The sequence below is a fragment of the Maylandia zebra genome, linkage group LG11 (assembly GCF_041146795.1).
Source record: "Maylandia zebra isolate NMK-2024a linkage group LG11, Mzebra_GT3a, whole genome shotgun sequence".
Lineage (NCBI taxonomy): Eukaryota > Metazoa > Chordata > Actinopteri > Cichliformes > Cichlidae > Maylandia > Maylandia zebra.
In genome coordinates, this window is record NC_135177.1 from 17,459,740 (window position 1) to 17,479,667 (window position 19,928).

At 42.6% G+C, this 19,928-nt stretch overlaps 1 protein-coding gene across 2 annotated transcripts in view; it reads left to right on the forward strand.

The window, feature by feature from the left end:
- zfpm2a (zinc finger protein, FOG family member 2a) overlaps positions 1-19,928 on the forward strand; it is a 123,074-nt gene that overhangs the window by 58,707 nt on the left and 44,439 nt on the right. Inside the window, exons 4-5 of one of the 2 annotated variants that reach the window (XM_004541608.4) lie at positions 52-176; positions 19,572-19,680. In XM_004541608.4, coding sequence (XP_004541665.3) covers positions 52-176; positions 19,572-19,680 — 234 coding nt within the window. Of the gene's footprint in view, positions 1-51; positions 177-19,568; positions 19,681-19,928 lie in introns of both variants that reach the window. The other variant, XM_004541607.4, reaches the window with a different exon arrangement.

Here is a 19,928-nt window from a genome sequence, read left to right on the forward strand (position 1 = left end):
CCATATAGAGCATTATGGCTGACTGCTTTGGCGTCTGGTGTGTTTTTTCAGGAGAGCTGGACGCATTCCTTAAAGATGGTGAGCGTCGTATCCACAGCCGGCAGCAGCTCCCTTTGGGGACAACATGGGGACCCTTTGAGGGGAAGATTGAAATGAGCACTGAAAACTCTACACTGGTAAGTTCTCGTTTGGCCAACTACTGTAAAACGTTAAACATGTAGCTATAAAGCATCCTTAAAATATGAGCAGAACTCACTAAAATGATAGTACAGTCTATATTATAAAATAAAAGTATGATTTAAGAAGTGAAATGAAGATAAAGTGTCAAATAAATTTTAATTAAATGGGATCAGGCCCACTGTTCCAGAGTCCTAAAAGAAAACAGTGAGTCAGCTCTGCTGTCTATTCAAAATGTCAGTGTCTCAACACTTCAGGGATCTTTGTGTGCTTTTGTTTAGAAGGGAAAGGGAACATTTTAATAATCAAAAAGTGATGCAACGAAGGCATTCTGGTACCTACGGTGAAATATAAACAAAACAGTCGTTGAAAGCGATAAAAACAAGCCTGAGCTTCAGTACCACATTAAAGCTGGGCCAGTTGTCATCTGACAATCAAGATTTTTAGCTACCTACTAGATTTTGCTGTACATTAGATTGAAGAGAGCATTTATTTAGTCAGGACGCAAAGTCAAGCTTAGCTGAAGTGGAGGCAGATTAGGTGATCTGCAAGCCGCTTTGCAACCACAGACAGTATAAAAGCTGGATGTAGCCGCCCATTGGTTTCTCTGTTTTTGAAGCTTTGATTTATGATTGACATGTCATTAGCCAACGAGTGAGCAGTGGCTTTTTCTCCTTTTTGGAACATGGTTTATCCAAGATTAGCAGAATAGATGTAATTTTACCAAGAATGAGTGACTACAACCAACTATTTTCACTATAGTCATGCTGACTTAAATAATAATTGTATTTCATATCCAGATTTGGCTAAACAAAACTGTATGATATATTTTATAGGCTTACTGAGCCATTTAAAATGATGCATACTTTACAATGCATTATTGTTATTTTTGTAAAAATCCATTGAGGGCTCTATAGTGAACTAAAGCGACTAACCCTTAACCCAAATGCTATTTGTTTGCAGTAAAAGCCTGTTTTCTTATTGTTGAGTCATGTCATGATTAAACTTAGGTCACTAAATTTAGTCAAACTTTGCCCTTAGCAGCCATGGGGACTTGATCACTAGAAAGTTTTACAGCTAAGCCCGTATTAATGGCATCTCCCCTGACATTCGAACCTACCGAGGTGACTCTTTTGGGATCCAACTGGCCCCCAACATAAGCCTTTGAAGTGCATCTGTTTTACCCCTTTAATCTGCATATTTTATGACAAAACATTTTAATTGGTGGATTTGGAGCTCAGTCCAGGCTTCAGTTGAGTGAAGTCACAGCCATTATGTTTGATGTTACTCTGCGCACAGCAGCTTTATATCTCTTGTTTCGGAGATCCCAGCAGAGACTCGTGTTGACCTGCTGCTCTGGTGGAGGGACAAGCCCTCCGTGGGTTTGATATTCCATTCTGCATTTGGATTAATTAAGAAATTCCTATTAAAGTCAAAACCAGCCTTACATTCATCTTGTTTAAAAGGAGAAAAAAAACACAAGAATAAGTCCAGGAGGATTTCAGACTCAGAGGCCATGCCATCCATTCTCCCAGATTCCTTAAACGCATAACTTTATTAAATCATTTTCGGAACACTTTTGACTGCTTTCTAAGCTCCCCTCATGGTTTTGAAGTCATCAGTGGCTTTAAATAACTCAGGCCGTATTATAGCCATGAAATATGGCTTCTCTCAGGGTAAAGCCAGTTATCCTTGGGCGGAAAAGTGATTTGACAGAGTAACACCTCAAGTTGCCTTCCAAAGTAACACACTCCATATATTTCTCGATGAGCTGCTGCATGAATTTCACTGAAAGGCATCCAAAATCAACCTTCAACTGTCCCTCAAATGACCCGCCTCCAGACTCATCGAGTGACGTCATATAAAGCATCTTCTTGAATTGTTTGCTAGTTGAGCTTTTCCAGCAGATAAAAACTTTACACATTCATCAGACTCGCTGCTGAGCAAGATGCATAAACTGATTGTTGCTCTTGGCTAGAATGAGAAGTTCTTAACGAACTACCCTCTGAGGAATTCATCACTGCTGTACAGACGCTCCTTAGGTTGTTGGTTTTTTTTTCAACCGAGCAGGTGCTGGTCATCACCTGTAATAGGCTGTGGAGGGGTTACAGAATATGCCAAACCTCTATCGCAATTAAAAGCAGAGGAAGAAGCTCTTGCGCGTTGCCTTTAAGGATCTCATGTGTGTCTATTCTCATGGGAGCCCTTTCAATGCTTTTGCTACTTGCCCTCCTCCTCTGCTAAGTTTCATCTCTCAAATGGGGTACTGGCTGTTAGCAGCTTCTCACTATCTCTCATTAAAGGCTAGGTCAACCCAGCTGGCATGTTTTGTTTTACCAAGCCTCCTTTTAGGGTTCAGTGTAACTTTTTACTTTAGATTTTCCTTTTTTTCCTCTTTTTTCTTGGTGCAGAATGAGCCAGAAACTCAAAAATTGTAGTATTTTGCACTTCACAAGGGATTGGTCTCATTTACAGTACCCTAAGTTTATTTCTTTACTTTCAATTCAAGCTTCTACTTATCGAGCCGCTGCATTGTTAAACGAGCAGCCTTTGGAAACGTCCCCGCACGCAGGGCTGCATTTATCTCAGTTATTTCAGTAGGAGGTACGAGAGCTGTGCAAATCTTAAAACATCTAGACAGGATCAAATCTCTGATGCCTCACCAGCGAGAAAAGTTGAAATAACAAATGTAAGTGTGAGGGGAGGGAGAAGAGAAAGGGGTTAAAAGAGGCCGGCTAGTTTTGATGCATGTCAGGGTGGCCAGTGCTGCAAAGCAGGGTCAGAAGGGGGTAGAATGCGTTTGAGGTAGAAATAAAGCCTTATTGCTTCGTGGATCTCTACCGCAGCTAGAAGCCACACTCAGTCATTCTCATGAAGTGTGACCTCCATACACTATTAAATCTCCTTTTACTCTCTTAGATTTTTCTGAAACCATAGAGGTGAATGAATTACCCGAAGGCAGTCAGGTATGTGGCAGCAGTGACACCTCTCTGATGCTTGAAACACATGACCCGCTAGTGAGATATTGATAGAGCCGCTCTAAAATCAAACATATTTTATTCCATCGTCCACACGCGTCACTTAAGGTATGACTTTTTAGAGGTCAAGCTATTTTTGTCGAGCCGCAGCGTACGGTGGGCTCGTAGGTCCGTTTCTCAATCCTTGGCACGACGCCCAGAGCGGGACTAAAGTGCAATGACTCCTTAAAGTGGCTTACAGTAAATAATGAAAATACAGTGAATATAAGATGTGTTTGCATTAATCTGGACAGAACGATGAGCACTTTGGGCACATGAAGAGTCATTTAAGTGGGGCGTGGGGGGGGTGTAATGGTCCCTCGTGGACGCACATGGGAACTGGCGCTGGAGCTGGCCGAGCTGCCTGTGCCTATGGCGTGGGAGTCTATGTGCGTTTGGCGGCTCGTGCACGACAGGCCTCAATAGCTGAGCAGAGTGATGGATGATGCTGAGGAAGAACAGCGAGTGGAGCGTTTCATGCAGTTGTCCAGGCACGCCAGGAAAGAGAGGTAGAAAGAAAGAATGAAAGGGGGAGCGAGAGAGAGAGAAAGAGAGCGAGTCAGAGGGAGAAATAGCAGGAAAAAACAGAAGGGAAAAAGCGTGACAGGAAATCTGGGCATCTGCAGGACAGAGATAGGGTCACATCTCGACCGTTTATCAAAGAGGAAAGCAGATTTCACAGCTGATGGGTCGGCCGTGGCAGGTTTGTAGACCCCAGGGGCTCAGCTTGGCATGAGGGACTGGAGTTGTAGTTATTGCTGTTGCAGACCTGTTAACACAATCACACTGCACTGTGTTAAACACTGTTAAATGTTTTCTTGTATCACTCTTAGATCACTTGCAGGCTGTATAAAGTTGAACCCAAATATAGAACCAGTTATTATTTTATTTGATATTTTTAAAAAAATATCATATGGTTTTATTATAATGGTTCAACTGCACTGCAAGACAGATGATAGTCTGGCCTGTAAACTAAGCATCAGACAGGACACTGCAAAGTAGAGGTGGACGGATTGATCTAGGGCTGGGCGATATATCGAGTTTTTTAAAAATATCGATATATTTTCATACGAGATATAAGATGTGACAATATCGTTTATATCGATATAGTCTATGTTACGTTATAATTATACTTGTGGAGCCGCAGGTATACCTCTCTTTCGTCCACTTTTGTCTCTACGCAACGTTACTCGGCCTCGCCTCTCCTTCACTGAACACAACTCCCCCCTCCCCCTTAGCTTCACCTGCAGGCAATGACAAGATGAAAGCGGAATATCTCCGTTAGCGAGTTACCGTGCGTGGGGCTGGACGGCGTCAACGTGTTAGCGAGCTAACCGCGCTAGCGAGCTAACCGCGCTAACGACATGCAGCCAGGAGGGGCTGCACGGCCTAAAATCCTTTCATTTTCTCAAAAATCGACAGTGCGCCTTATGTATGAATTCTGGTTGTGCTTACTGACCGCGAACCGATTTTATGTGGTACACAGCGCTCAGCAATCTGTCAAAAAATGTTTTAATATGACTTTGCTAAGCTACGGAGCTGCACCACTTGATGGATTGTCGGAGGATTACGGCTACCGAGGAGGAGCCTCGCGGAGTGATACGTACTGTGTGTGTATAAGGACCTGTTCAGAGACGTGGTGCAGCTGTGAAATCTGTCTCTTTGTTATTATGCTCAGCGTCTATTAGTTTACATTTTGACTGCACAATTGTGAGCTTTTTGTTATGCACAAACACAACATTGTTTTCTTTTATTTATGGACCATGATTATTTAATAAATGCTGATAATTTATTTTTGAGTAATTTCTTCATGTACATCTACGCTGTATGTAAATAAAAGTGCCCGTGTGACATCTGGGACACAGTGTGACTAGGAACTCTCTTTTTGTTCTTAACTTATGGCTTTTAAAAAAAAAATCGAGATATATATCTTATATCGCCATCCAGCTAAAAAATATCGAGATATGAATTTTGGGTCATATCGCCCAGCCCTAGATTGATCCAAATATCGATAGCACCGATATCAATGTTGGTACTGATATTGGATCGATGCGCGATACGATCAATACTTTGTGTCTCTCCACTAAGTTCAGTATGCAGCTCACTGAATTGTGTTGAATGCTATTTGGAATAAAAATATATAAAGATATACCTCAAAAATCAGGTATGAAGCACGCCTGAATTGCATCTATTTCATTTCCATTTCAGAATGCATGAAGAGCTGAAAGGTGTGTGTTGTTGTGCTAAGTGAACATTGTGGAAATTGACAGTGATTGAGTGGTGATTGAAATGTGTTCAATATTTGCAAATTGATGATGATTCGTCTTATAAATCATGACACGCTGCTCTCCTCTACAAGCTGTCTTTTAGGTTAAAAGTATCCGTATTGGTATTGGTCTCGGAAATACTGGCCCTGTATTTGCTTGGTATCAGATCGATACCAAAATTTGCACCATTGCAAGTGAAGGCAGAAGCGGAAGGGGTCAAACTGAGTAATGGACAAAAAGTAAAACAGGAGAAATAATAAAAAAAGAATAAAGCACCCGAGAGTTGGCTCAGAGCTCCTGTTGTTAGCTGCTTTGCCCGCTCTGTTCCTCTTCCTCCTCCTCTCCTCCTCCTCTCCTCCTCTCTCCTCTCTCTCTGACTGATGAAGCTGCCAGAGCGCCGTCTCATCCCTCACTTCTCTCACTGATCAATCAGACCATTAGACTCCAATTACAGCCGCAGCCCTGGTGCAGGTGAGCGACGAGCACATTCAGCCGCCTGCCGACAACGCCTCCACCCGGCTTTCTCACACTCTCCAAATTAACGCAAATTAATAGTGACACTCAGACATAAATGTCTGCAATCGGGGGGCTAAATTAACAGTCTGGGTCGAAGCTATTGAGTAGCAGGTGTCTTTAAAAGCGGTAATTACCTATGCTGGACAGAACCGGGAGGAGAAGGTGGCCAACGGTTTGCCTGGAGTAAGAGGCCTGGCCCCGGTGAGCCTGGCTTCCATTGTAGGTGTTAATAATTGATTGGGAGGCAGGCTATTAATGAGCAGCAGATTTAGAGCTCTGTCGTAAATGTGTGTTGATGAGGGTGTTGCCGCCTCTTGTACAATGCCATACCAATGCTAATTACTGGGGCTTAGTCAAGGTGCAACTGTAATGAGTCTGGATTCAATAGAATTCTGCTCTTTATGTGTTTTGAGGGCCTTTTAGTACAAATTACACAGTAATTAAAATGCATAAGACTTGCCTAATTAAAGTTTAAGATCTGTCGGGGAGTTGTGTTTTTTTTTTCTTTTTAATCTTGCTTTCTATCTTAATATTGTCGTATGCTGTGAGCTTAGGTTTGTGATACAAACATATCTGCTACTGTAATCTCTGTTTCATACAAGGTCCTTAATACAAAGAGAACGATTTCAAAGACTGCAGGCAACAAGGACATTATAAAAGTCAATAAGCGCTACAGGCTAATTAAGCACAACAAGAATAGAGCCCGATGTTATAATGTTACCCTTGAAACATACATCATTGGAATCATTCTGATACAGTGTTTCGTATGTATATCTACAATATCTGAGCCTCGGTGGAATTGTTCTTTTTAACCTCTAGATTAAAAGCACCTCAAGGAAACAGTTAGCATTGGAGAACTATTAAGTGCGAGCAAGACAACTTCTATTACTCTTTCTTTTGCCTTATTCTGTCATATAGAGCTGTTAGAGGCACAAAATGAAGTCTTAATTAATTCTTTTATGTCCGCTGGTGTCAGGTCTCACACTGAATCCGGGTCAAAAATCATATTTTAGTTTTAAAAAGATTGTATGAGAACATAGCGTTTAATGCCTGTGCGCTTACACATGGCGCCATGTTTGAGTGCACTTGAGTGTGTGTGTGTGCGTTTAGGTCATAGCGTTTGCGCGTTTGTGAATGTGCTGGTGTGTGGGAGGGCGCGTGCATGCGCCGGAGACTGCGCGCCACTTTTGGCTACGAACAGAGAGCTTTAGCTTGTAACTACAGAAGAGCAAAAATGTCAAGATACTGTCCTAATTTTCACCTGGGACAGAGAGAGGCAGAGGCTGTCAACCGATGGTGTGTGATTATTGTGTAATTTAGTACAAGGGTAGGAATATGTGGCTGTGCAACCAAACAAAAAAAAAAAGAAGCAAAAAAAATGCTCCTGAAATTATTCAGCCCATCACTCAAGCCATTTATCTCACCCCTTTTGCCCACCCTCTCCCTCCAATATGTTTATTGTTAGCTACCCCTAAACTTTAACAAGTGGTGGTGGATTTTTCTGTTTCAGAAATTATATTTTTCTTCTTGTCATTGCTTCATTAATCAAGAGGAGGCATTCTGAAAAATGTTTTGTTTTGGAGGCTGCAATCTATTTTGTGTGTGTGTGTGTGTTGTAGTTAATCTGCGCCCGTGGCAGGTTTCCCCTCCGAAACGCAGCGCTAAGCAGCGGTATCGCAGGCCTATTGTTGTAGCCTCTGTCATAGCAAGGAGAGCCTGATGCAGGCCTGGGCTCGCCTGATAAGGAAAAGAGGATTCAACATGGCTGGAAAGGAGAATCAGTGGGACTTGAGAGTGGAGTACGGATGGGGCAGATGCGCTCGCACACACACGCATGCAGACGCACACACACACACACACACACACACACACACACACACACACACACACACACACACACGTGCAAAGTCCCACAAACATACAGAATGATGCACGCGTGTTCTACACACATACAGTCACACATGAGCCGACACACGTACACAAACACACACATACAAATCATCACCATCATCACACTGGCACATGCCCAGGCAATTATTTACAGTAACATCCAATTACATATGCAAGAAGGCACCCCAGGATAGGACCTCTCTGTAGCTTAGCTGCTAAATCACATACACACATTCACACGCAGCCTCAGATATGCATGCACACAAACAAACAAACTATAAAAAAAAAAATAAGAAAAAGAATCAGAAGTCATTTATGTTTGCATTTAAAGGTGGCCGGCACTTTCTATCTGAAAGTCACACTGTCTTGGATATGGTTTGTGAAACGGCCGACATTATCGGGACTAACAGGATTTGAATTTCTGTGTTGGACACACAAATAATTTTGGCACGGAGAATGTGGCTTCATCTAATGAAATAATGGGCCCAAATTTTAGGCGGAGAACCAATTTGTGATTGCATGCATCAATTATTTCTTGGGTTTAAACCAATATCAGGGCTGGGGTCTCTTCAGATGGGTAGAATGGTAATTATCTGGCCTGTTTTCCCTTGCTCAATGTCATCCATATATTTATCGATGGCATTATCAATGGTTTTCATGTTCTTACATGAAAAGGACCAAACATCCAAGCTCGTTCCATTGAAGTAGCTTTTTAAATCGGGGCTTTTTAACACAGATCAACATGACATTGATGTCTGCTTGTGAGTCAAATGCAGAATGCAGAATTGGTTGCAGGCAGTGGCAGAAAAAACACACAACCATTGTTTTTTGGTGTGGGTTTTTTTCCTATTATTTATATGTTTCCAAGGCTCTACTTTCAAACTTTCTTTGTGCTTTGCTGGAACTCATTGCCGCCCACAGCTCCATGCATTAGCCGTGAAGCACTCAGTCAGTCAGCTAGTCAGAGCTATTATGGCTACAGCTGAGCTCCTCTGTTTGCGAGATAATACATGGTTGATTTGATCTACAAGTGAACCTGACATTTTGCTGTCTTTACATCACAACACAACTACCCAAACTGATATGGCAGGTCCCCTGATAAGCAGAGCAGGACTCAGTGATTTGCTTTGTGCTCGCTTTAATGGCTGCATGGCTCCCTCAAACATGCCAAGGATACTGCGACTTCCTCAAAACACAGATCCATTTGCAGCATAATTTATTCTACTTTTGGTGGAGGTGCATTTCGACAAATATAGCACATCTGGTTTTGAAATGGTAAAAAGTCTTTTTTTTTATGTCTGAATAGATTATTGCTTTGTTGGAGTTACCGCAGAAGCTGCTGGAATATGTTTTTCTCATATTCTTTAACTTCAATATCAGCTACCACCTCAGTTTGCAAATTAAGAGTGCCTTTATGTTACTACCACTGTTCCAGAGGGAAAAGTCATACTTTTTATTACACCACACAGTGGAGGCATCTGTTTTTAATAGTCTTACAAGTGGTATTACAGTACAGAAGTATTATTAGCATGTAATCTAATTTAGAAAATTAAGAAAAAATGATTCATTGGAAGAAATGCAGTTATATATGCTAGCAAAAACCTACTGTGCGGGCAGTTTTTGCCAGGCCCAGTGTGCTTTGCTTATGAATTAAAACACAGGCAAGTGTGTTGATTGATCATTGAATTCTTTTTATTCTTCATTATATCACAGATGGCAAAAAAGGCGGAACGACATACAAATGGCTAATAAACACATAGTTTTAGGGTTACTTTTTTTGGAACACTCATTTACAGATACGCATCACAACACATTAAAAGTGATCCAACAACAGTGTACACATAACACACACGTAATGTTGCCATTTGTTTTGAGATCAGCCTCTACACATAATACTCATTGTTCAAAAAAGCATTATGGATTTTGATAGTTCTGGTACCATTGACAGTTTTTACAGTTTTATCCAAGTTTTATACAGATCGATTGATCGGATCTAAGAGGGAACAGACATACATTGGCGCGATAAAGTGTTTAGGCAAAGACAACACAAGTAAACACAAAATGCAGTTTCTAAATGAAGGTGTTTATTATTAAGCGGGGGAAAAATCCAAGCCTACATGGCCCTGTGTGAAAAAGTGATTTCACACCCCTGTACACGCATACGCTACGCAGTCTTAATCTTTCAAATTCAGGTCTTCTACCAGAGGCTTGGGAGCTTGAGGGTCCTGCACAGTATATTTGCTGGTCCTAGGACTGCGCTCTTCTGGGCAGAGATCTCAGATGTCGCTCCTGGGATGTGCTGGAGCCACTTGCCCAGTTTCGGGGGTCACTGCCCTGAGTGCTTCGATTACCTTGGGGTTAAAGTTTAAACTGTTTCAAGCTCATTATAATTGTTATTTGCAAAGTAGAAAACCAGGGGCACATTTTGCACACACACAAAGGTAGAAACAATCTCTACTGTCCATGCTGATAAAACCTATTTTACAAAGCAGGAAAAGTGCAGGATTTCCTTCTGAAAGGCACTTTTTATTGTTTGCTGTTCTGCTAGTAACAATATGTAATGTTAAGTGATTCATCACTCAGAAGACCATGTGCTAATATTGACTGAGTGATATTATTTAAGTAGGATGTTGCATGATGAACTGAAGTGGTGCTTTATTTCAAGCAAAGGACTAAGATACCGTCTCCTCTGTCTCGTGCTGCAGCAGCATGGTGGCTGTCACATTAATAAATGTTTCTTTGAAACTATTAACCTGTAGATGTATATGTGTGGGTTCAAGAACATCCATGTTTTGATCATTGCACAAAACAAATTCCTCATTCTGTCCTGTCTTTTTTTGGTATTTGGTTTAAAGTTAAAACAGCAGAAATTGATTTCGACTGTTCTCCAGGTCTCACGCTTAAAACATTACATTCTACGTAATGGCATGACTTCATCCTCGCAGACAATCCAGATGTGATTGCTCTGCTATAACTGCATACTGCAGCTGTAATGCATAGACAGGTAGCTGTCATCCTCAAAGAGCCTGCTTGGTCACCGTTCCGTGCAGCAGAGCAGGCATCAGTGATACTCAAAGGACCAGTGAAGCTCCAGGTCCTGGGGGGCCACTTTTCACACCCGCAGGGCTCAGGGGTGAGCTGGGTATCCATGTCCTTCCTCGCAGCTCTCTGGGTGTTTGCTGTCTTCCAGTGGCCCATCAGGGAGGCACTGTCTGGATATCAAACTGTCACACTGTGGAGTTGTAGTATCTGCATGCTTATGGTGTCTGTATGTCGTAACCACACACAAACAGCTTGATATGAACATTAACATTCATGAACAACTGTTCCATTTGGGATAGCATAAGTCATTCACTATCATTTACACACTTATCTCGAGAGTTTTCTGAATTTGAACGACTGCTTGTAGCAGATTTAGGGAGATGCTTCTTTACCTGAGATGTACCCTGCTGTAAAGCAAGTACCCAGCAAGTAAACAAGACTGATTTCCAGGCTTTACAGAATAGTCGGCCAGGCATCGACAGTGAAGCTCAGAAGTCCCTGGCTTCACACATATCGTCTTGTTTTACAGTGCGCAATATGTCTTCCCAAATGAATGATTATCCAACACTTCAATACACAACAGACCTCCATTGCAGCAAAGGCGCAAGACAAAGAACAAGAAGGAAGGAGGAAAAAGAAAGAATCATGGAACAAAGTTGAGTGGTGCCAGCTGCTTTGCCATCTGTCACTGTCATGGCTGTAACTTGTGATATGTTGAAACAACTTTCCTGTGAAGTGCTGGAGATAATCCTCGATTGTTTCCATTTGCAAGCCCCTGATAGTCCTCTTGGTATTCCAATACTAAGTGAGTTCAAATTGAGGTTCGATGGCAGTTGCTGATGGCTGGCCAGTTATAATTGTAGAAATTATATCCTTGTTGTCCCTTTTTAAGGAGGTTTTAGTTTGAGCTCCTTGTTAGAAGGCGAGGATAACGAGACTCTGAAATCATACATTATTCAAAACAAACTGCTTCCTTTCTCTTCTCTTTCCTCTTGGTCAAATTGGCAGGGGAAGTGGAGGAAACACAGAGGCTCAGTTGCTTCACCTCCTTTAGAGAAAAGACGGACACCCTACAGGGAGGCAAACCCCTGCTGGTAGACCTTGATAAGTCCTCGCCGTCCCCTGTCCTGGCCTTAGCCCTCTGATCTTCAGCCTGGTTGGCTCGGGGCCTACCAAAGACGAAGCCCTGTCAAAATGACTGGGCGGATGAGTAACCAAGCAGAAAAATCCAACTCTTCTGACAAAAAAATGAAAAGAAGAGCAAAAAAACCCGACAATGAAAGGTTAGATAGGAAAACTGATAGGTAGTAGAGGAAATAAAGGTCTGGCTAGTGTCCATTCTCTCCCTGTTGGTCCAGCAGCTCCTCATTAGATGGACGCGTATGAGGCTGTCAAAGCAGAAATATTATACCGCGGGGTCGTCAGCAAACTAATTGGGTAACAAAGACCATTTCCAGCTCGAGAAACCTCTCTTTTAACAGTCCGTGTGCTGAGACTCTGATAAGAGAGTTCACGTCTAATGCATTTAGTGAAGGGCAAGTTCATCATCTTTATCTTATGTACTCAACTTGGTGTAAATATTGTTGTTTTTTTACAGTGAGACCCCGTTTCTCTCGAGTGCATGTAAGGATCAAACTATTGAACGCTGCGGCAGCGTGCAGGTGATCAGGTTGTATGCAAATCTCAGATACCTTTGTTCTTTGTGTTCACTGTTAGAACAAAGTTAGTGAGGCTTGTGTTTCTTCAGTTGATTCTTAATCTTCGCTCATTTTTTATGTATTGCCTTTTCCCTTCTGCTTATTATAGTTATTATTTGGTACACTTGGATATAGAGAAACCTCACTTTACCAATCAGGAGGCGATTCGGCCGCACAGAATGAAAGAGACTTCTGAAATATAAAATCACATACTGTAGATGCTAAGCTAATGCATCATGAAATTTATAACTCCACCAGAGAAGAGAGGGGAGTTCAAAAGAATATTAAAATCCAGTACCTAAAGGGGGGCACGAGGGTTTATCTAAAGTCAGGGGCTTCGTTCAAGCCTACTATTTTATTGTTTGTCTTTATTTGCTGCCTCTGACTGATCCTAATCTTCCATGTGTGGTTATGAGAGCAGGGATTTGTTGTGACCCCATTGACAGATTGACTCCCGAGTTCCCCTTTTCTTCCTCTTTGAAGAAATCCCCCCATCCGCATGTTTATTCCCAACAGAGAAAGAGGTGGATCTGTCCAGAGAATATGCCACCTGCCACCTTGACCCCCAGGGGCCTTGGTAATATCCATACAGGTGAACATTACTGGCTCCAGGTTCTCTATTATGTTCCCTCACACAGCTTCTTGCTGCTCGGGGAGTCAGACCTAACTCACATGCAAAAGATCAAACAAGTCCTTGCCAATTGAATTCAAATGGGAAATTTTTGAGTAATTCAAACAGTGAGTAGTGAAGCGACAGGGCTGTTCTGTCCCCTGACCAAAGCCAAACACAAGGAGTACACGTGTGTGTGTATATGTGAGCCCTACCTCCAAGACATGATTAAGTCCCGGAGCACATGCATTACAAATTCCACTTTTCCTTGTTTACATCTTCAAATAGTTCTCGAGACATATGCATAATACGGAGTTACGGCAGCACACGCGCATTTACTCGTGAAGTTGAATTACACGTTCGCCACTACAAAGAAAGTTGGAGACATTGTAGTTTTGATGCTGAAGGGCTGGGGAAGTGAAGACGTTTTATATACAGTATGTGATGAGGGCGGGCGACATGCTGATGTTAAAGGAAAGTGGGGTAGGAAAGGAAAGGAAAGGAAAGGAAGCCAGTGACATGAAAGAAAAGAAAATGTAATGAAAGAAATGATGGATGAGAAGGGAGGGCTGGAGAAAGGGGGTTGCTTGTCTTCAGGGCAGGTACAGCTTACACTAAACTGTTTGGCTTTAGAGTTGAAGCACCTCAACATGCCTGAAGGTCTTGAAGAATAGAGAATTGATGTGTCCCCTCTACCCCACCCACCCTTCTGAATCTCTATTCTTCACTCCTATCCCCTCTGATTGAGCAAGACGCAGATTCGTTTAAAAGTAAACAGAATAGGGTGTAGATGTGCTATTTGTAATTTAGCATTGCTTCCCAATCAACATCCAGAGCAGCCAGTCATCAGTCTCTTCATATTGTGGCTTAATAAAAGCAACTGAACATACAGTAATCATGCAATGCCACCCATAGTCAGTATAAATACAGACCCCATGTGCATTTCAATGGAGCGACGTAAGTAATAGCTAATGCAGCACATGAACTTTGATGCTTACAGTCCAGTCAGCAGGATAAAAGGTGATTTAAATGAGAAAATATTTATTTCCCATAGCGGCGCCATGATAGCGGCCAGCCAAATAAAGGCACATGCGCACAGTGATGGGTGTCCCTTTAAAGATTCCGGGAACAGCAGTGACTCTCTCAGTTTAATCGATTTTAAAATGAAAAGTCAATTTAACAAAGTTGAAAAGAGAAAGATGGGCTAAGGGAAGAAAAAAGCATTCTCTTGCACTCAAGCAGTAAACTAACTGCTGCACAGAGCAGGCAGAGATTTCAGCTGAATTATCTCCCACCTCACATTTGCTCTTAGGCAAGCAGTTTAAAAGCCAGGCGATTGAGCCAGTGATCCAATTTGAAATGCAGAAATGATTAGAGCAGCTTGCCTCATTTCATATCGAAATTCTCTGATTTATGACAGGGCACCAGCCAAGATCTATCTCTAAGGGGAATTAGTGTGCAATTCCTGCATATTTCTGTTATTTAGCCTCCCAATAGAAGATGCTATAGCCTGAGAGGGAGGGGTGGGGGGGATGAAAGCTGTATGTAGGTATCTTTTCATTTCAGCAGATGTAACCATAGCCATTTAGAAGAGGGGGAGAATGACACAAAAGCAGACTTGAGAAATGGAGGTATTTCCCACTTTATTGTGGATGTCGACAGAGAACCTTATTTCAGGGCGCAATGAAAAAAAATGCAGCACCTAACTAAGCATGTACACAGCTTTTTTGCCAGCGTGGATAGCGGCGGGCGAACACAGGCTGTGAGGTTAGCTCCGGACGTTTTTTTTTTTTTTTTAATTCAACAAAAAAAAGACCCTTGCAACCCATCCATCCTTGAGGCTAAGAAAATATTAATACGCAGAGCGATAACGAGGGCTAGAGGAAAATCTCCCTTAATGAAATTTCCAGTTGACCACATGCAATTTGTTTCATCGCAGTGAACAACTAATTGCAATGGACGTTATCAAGGTGTGAGTGTGCTGTCTGCTGTAAACTGACTGGTAAAACAGGTACAAATCCTTTATCCTCACTCCCATGTTAGAAACAGAGAACATATAAACTCGACATAACCCATACGTAAGCTTGTATCTTTATATATATATTTATATATTTAGGCTGCAAATATAGTACCGCAAAGGACACGGCACTTTTAAAATGATTTGGGCACGCGTTGCCAGGTCAACAGTGGTCAGATGTAATGTGGGGATGAGAAAATGCCGTTATCAGCTATTCAGGAGCAAAAGAGGGAAAAAAAGATGGAAATAAAAAACAATTGTTGAAACAAGGCTTTTACTGTGAAAAAGAGGGCAAGGTTCAAAAATACTCAGAGTGATTTGACTGGAATATTTCCACTAGTGTTTTCATTTGGAAATGGCACTACTTTGGCACCGAGTGGGCGTTGAAAGATGAATGCATAAAGCCGGTATATGTCTTGAGATATTCAGACGGAGCGGTTTTGATCTCTCAGTTGTCTAAATCCTGCAGCTGTGGGATCAAGACGGATACAGTGCCAGTCGGTGACCTTGGTGGAGGGAGGGAGGTGGAGGGGGTGGGCGTGCGAGTGCGAGTGCGATGAGGAAAATAATCATTCCCACCGCGGTTTGTATCGATTTCACCTGCCCTGACCATGAAACGGGTTAAGAGTAGCCAGTGGTGGTGAAATGGTCAGCGGCGATATCATTAGCTTGTTGTTTACACAGGGAAGCAGGGAGTTAGAAGGCTGAGTGTCACAAGACACTTTCTTCTTCACCTCCTTCAGCTGATCAGAGGATCATGGTATCAAGGAGGGATTAGTAGCGACTTGGGATTTGTGTGATTGGTTAATTTATTGCGGTGATGGCAGGTCTTTCATCTATGGCAACATTTAATCAGCGCAGCCACAGAGGCTATTACAGGTTAGCTCCTTTCTGGAGTCAGTCCGGCTGTGCCATCAGCTCTATCACAATTCCCCTGAAATTTCCAAATTATCTGGAACAGGCTTTAGCTTCTCAGTAATAAAAATTAGAACAGATTCCCGATAGAAGCTTTTGCTCACACAGGGCCAATTATAAATAGTACAGCCCTGCCTTGGAAGAAGGAAAAAGGGGAAGGAGGGGAGGAAAAAAATCCAAGTCTGAGAGATGTGCGCGGAACTTATCGTTCAGCCCCTGCTCCGCTCTGATCCAAATCCGTGTGGCTGAAAATTTATATTAGATTTTATCACAGGGGCCTAAGTCTAGAAAAATCAATGAAGGTTATCTTTTATGTTGCAGCAACTTGTGGAAATATTGATTTTCATTTTATAGCGAATTTGGAGCATCAGTTTGTAATCACTTCCTCGCTGACTACACTGTTTTGGTCACTGTATCTCTTACACGAGGAACGGTAACAGAGCTCAGAGGAAGGAAGAAAAAAAAATAAAAATACCGAGAGAGTATTGAAACCACTGGAGTGAAAGCAGACAGTGGATAAACCGTAACACACTACACAGAGAGGAAGGCTGGGGAGGGGTGGGTGGGTTACAGGCTCTGACAGGGATGATAGTCAGTAAACTGATATTGTATCTGTATAAACACAACACATCGAACGTTTCCCTGTTAATAATATTTAGTCTTAATTACAAAAATACGTGTAGTCCAGGCATGAAAAATATCAGAAAATAACAAAAATGCTTTAGAGGAATTGGGGAAAAAGTAAGATCAGCAACTTTTCTTTCTTTTTTTTACTGCCAACAGGGGTCAGCATATTTTCCAGTTCCCCCTCAGTGTGCTGTTTTGGGCAGGAAAAAGCCTCCCTACGTCACATCCCCCCCTTTTTTCTCTTTTTTTTTTTATGGCTGGCATCTCTGAGAGGAGTTTGTTTCCGTACAGCCAGTCCATCTCTGAGTCCCTAGCTCGAGGGAAAATCGCAATTTTCTGCCTGTCAATCTGCGTGTTTTTTTCCCTCTTCTGGCCTCGGCCACTTAGGCCAACTGATCCAGTTGTACCAATGTTTTCATTTGCATTTGCAGAGACGCTCCTCGCTGCGGTGACGCCGCTGTGTCTTAATCCTAAATTTGTTGTGCGTGCGGTCGTTCTTGTGCGCTTCTTTGTCTTTGCGGGGGTTGCTACACGCAGGCTGCTTACAAAGCGCATATTGTCACTATAGATGCTTTATGTAAATCTACACTGAGACTGGCTGTCAGGGGCTTGTTGCTGCTCACTTTGCAAGAAAAAGGGGAACCAAAGCGAATAGTTGACAGTGACAATTAAATCAAAGCTAATGCATCGTAAGTTTCTATTACAGCGGGAACCAGAGGAACAATTGCGATTACTGCCACAAGTCTTAACAAATTGTGATGGTATTTCTAACGTAACATGGGAAGATGTGTCGTTAATATGGCCGCTTTGTCTCTGCTGGCTACATTAAGAGCAGCTGGAATATCATGAATTCCCAGAGGTGCAGGAGGATGGCAGAGAGGCCTCTCGCTGCTGAATAAGAGATGGCTCCAGTCTGGAGATCTGAGAAAGGGTTAATCTGATTTCCATTTCAGATAGTCGTCCTAGCAACAATCGGCCTGGTCTGCTCTGCTCCTTTGACAGGGGTGTGAGATTTTCAGGTTAGCCAGATAGAAGACTTTATTGTGAGGCTAATTTGAAATGTGAAATTGCGGACGACTTAAATTACAGAGGTCCTCTCTCTCTCTCTCTCTCTCTCTCTCTGTCTCTCTCTCTCATCTGCTGCCAGGACGGGATAAGGAGATGCCAGGAGAAGGAATAAGAATATCAACAGACACAATTTGCTGTCTGTGTTTGATCAGTTTTGCCGGTGTAGTTTGCCAATGTGCGAAGCTATATATATAAAGAGAGAGGGACTATTTCAAAATCTGTCTCTATTGAGTGTCTGCGTTTGCCTTCGTCATTTTGCAGACAAGATCCAAACAGATTCCTATCAGCTCTCTCTGAGATGTATTTGCCATTTGTAAATAATGCTCTCTCTCTCTAAAAAAAAAAAAAAACATAAAAAATAAATAAATAGAAATCCATGTCCTCCAGCCTCTGACTAGATGAGTTCATGGAAAGAGAAATGGGCGGGTGGACGAGTAGGAGGAGGAGGAGGGGGCATGCAGACACACTGCCGGAGCACAGTGCTCATCTCTTGTGCATATCTGTGCCAATTCAGACCTTTAACATGCTCAAGTGACATTTGCATTTATCCTTGAAGGTTGCTGCCTCTTGCGGGGGAGAAATAAGTGAAAAGTGCGCGAGAGGGCTGGTATTTTGCTTTTGCATTAGGCAGATGGACAGTGTCCTGTCACCGGCCGCCTCAGATGGGGAAAAAGAAATGAAGTGTCGAGATTGCAGCCCAACCTATTTTCTCTTAGCTAAACTGTTTTCTGTAGGCTCCTAATGAAGGGGAGGCCCCGGGGTTCAAAAGAAATGGCCTTAAAATAGTGACATTCTGCCTTTGAGTAATAGGCTACTGTACCCAGCTGCCTGAGATGTTGCAACAGCCCCTCCACCACCTCCATACACACGCAACGTATGCACGACACCACCAACGCATCGCTTTACAAGAAGCAAAAGAAAAGGAGAACCAGCATAAAATAAAACAGACTAGAAAATCATGTGAGGATGAACAGCGCAGGCGAATGTGGTGACAGCGCAGCATGTGAATCTATTATAGAGGGTGTAGCTCTCTATCTCACTCTGTTTTATTTATTTATTTCTGATTCTTTCAGTGGAACGAAACCCCACGTTTGACCTCTGACCAAGAAGAAAAATGACCTTACACATTTGGAATAATTTCCCGGTATATTATAAAAACTCTGACCTCAATCGGCCTTTGAAATGGATACTGATTCTTTAAATTCTTCCCTGCTTGTTTCAGGAAATAGTGAGATCCTGGTGATAGCGAGGCACAATGCGCCCAAAGTTCACCGCCGAACACTTGCTTCCTTCTCTCTGAAAGTCACCGTCCTTTTTTTCCCCTTTCTTCCTTTCATTTTTTTATGATTCTCAGACACGTGAGAGGTTTTATTTAATCTAGTGGATCTGATTCTGGATCTCCGGGTTGAATCCTGGATGAAACAGATACAGTGCGGGCTCTTGCACCCATTTGCCATCACACCAAGCACTGCATTTGTCTGTTGGCCATCTCGCACACACACATACACTCATAAAAACTGCCCTGATTTCACATTTTCTCAGCAGTGTAGGAAAAAAAGAGAAAAAAGGGATTGTGCTGGACTTGAGTTGCACGCTGTATAGTTTCTGAAATTGCCTCTTTATGGTCATTCAGTGCAGCGGAAGAGCGTAACTCAGAGGTTATTAATGTTTCTTTAATCACCAAAATAAGCAAATGATTAGTGTTTGTTATCTGTCCTCGACCAGAAGACGAAGAGCACGGTCCCGGTGGTGTTGAGCGCCGGCCCCAGGTGGCTGCTGGATGTGACTTGGCAGGGAGCGGAAGACAACAAAAACAACTGTGTGGTGTACAGCAAAGGTAAGCAAGCCGCGCCGGCATCCTGTTATCTCTCTGCAGCGCAGCACACCACGCCACAATCCTCCATCCACTCCTCCTCTGCCTGTCTCTCTCCCTCTGTCATTCTTTTACTTTTTCCTCCTCTCTTTCCTTCTCTTCTTCTTCTCAAAGTCACAAACAAGCACAAATAATTGCATCTACACAGCCCACGAGGACACACAGAAAGGCGCGCTCTCGCTCCATATCTGTTTTCCTCATCCAAAGAGTCG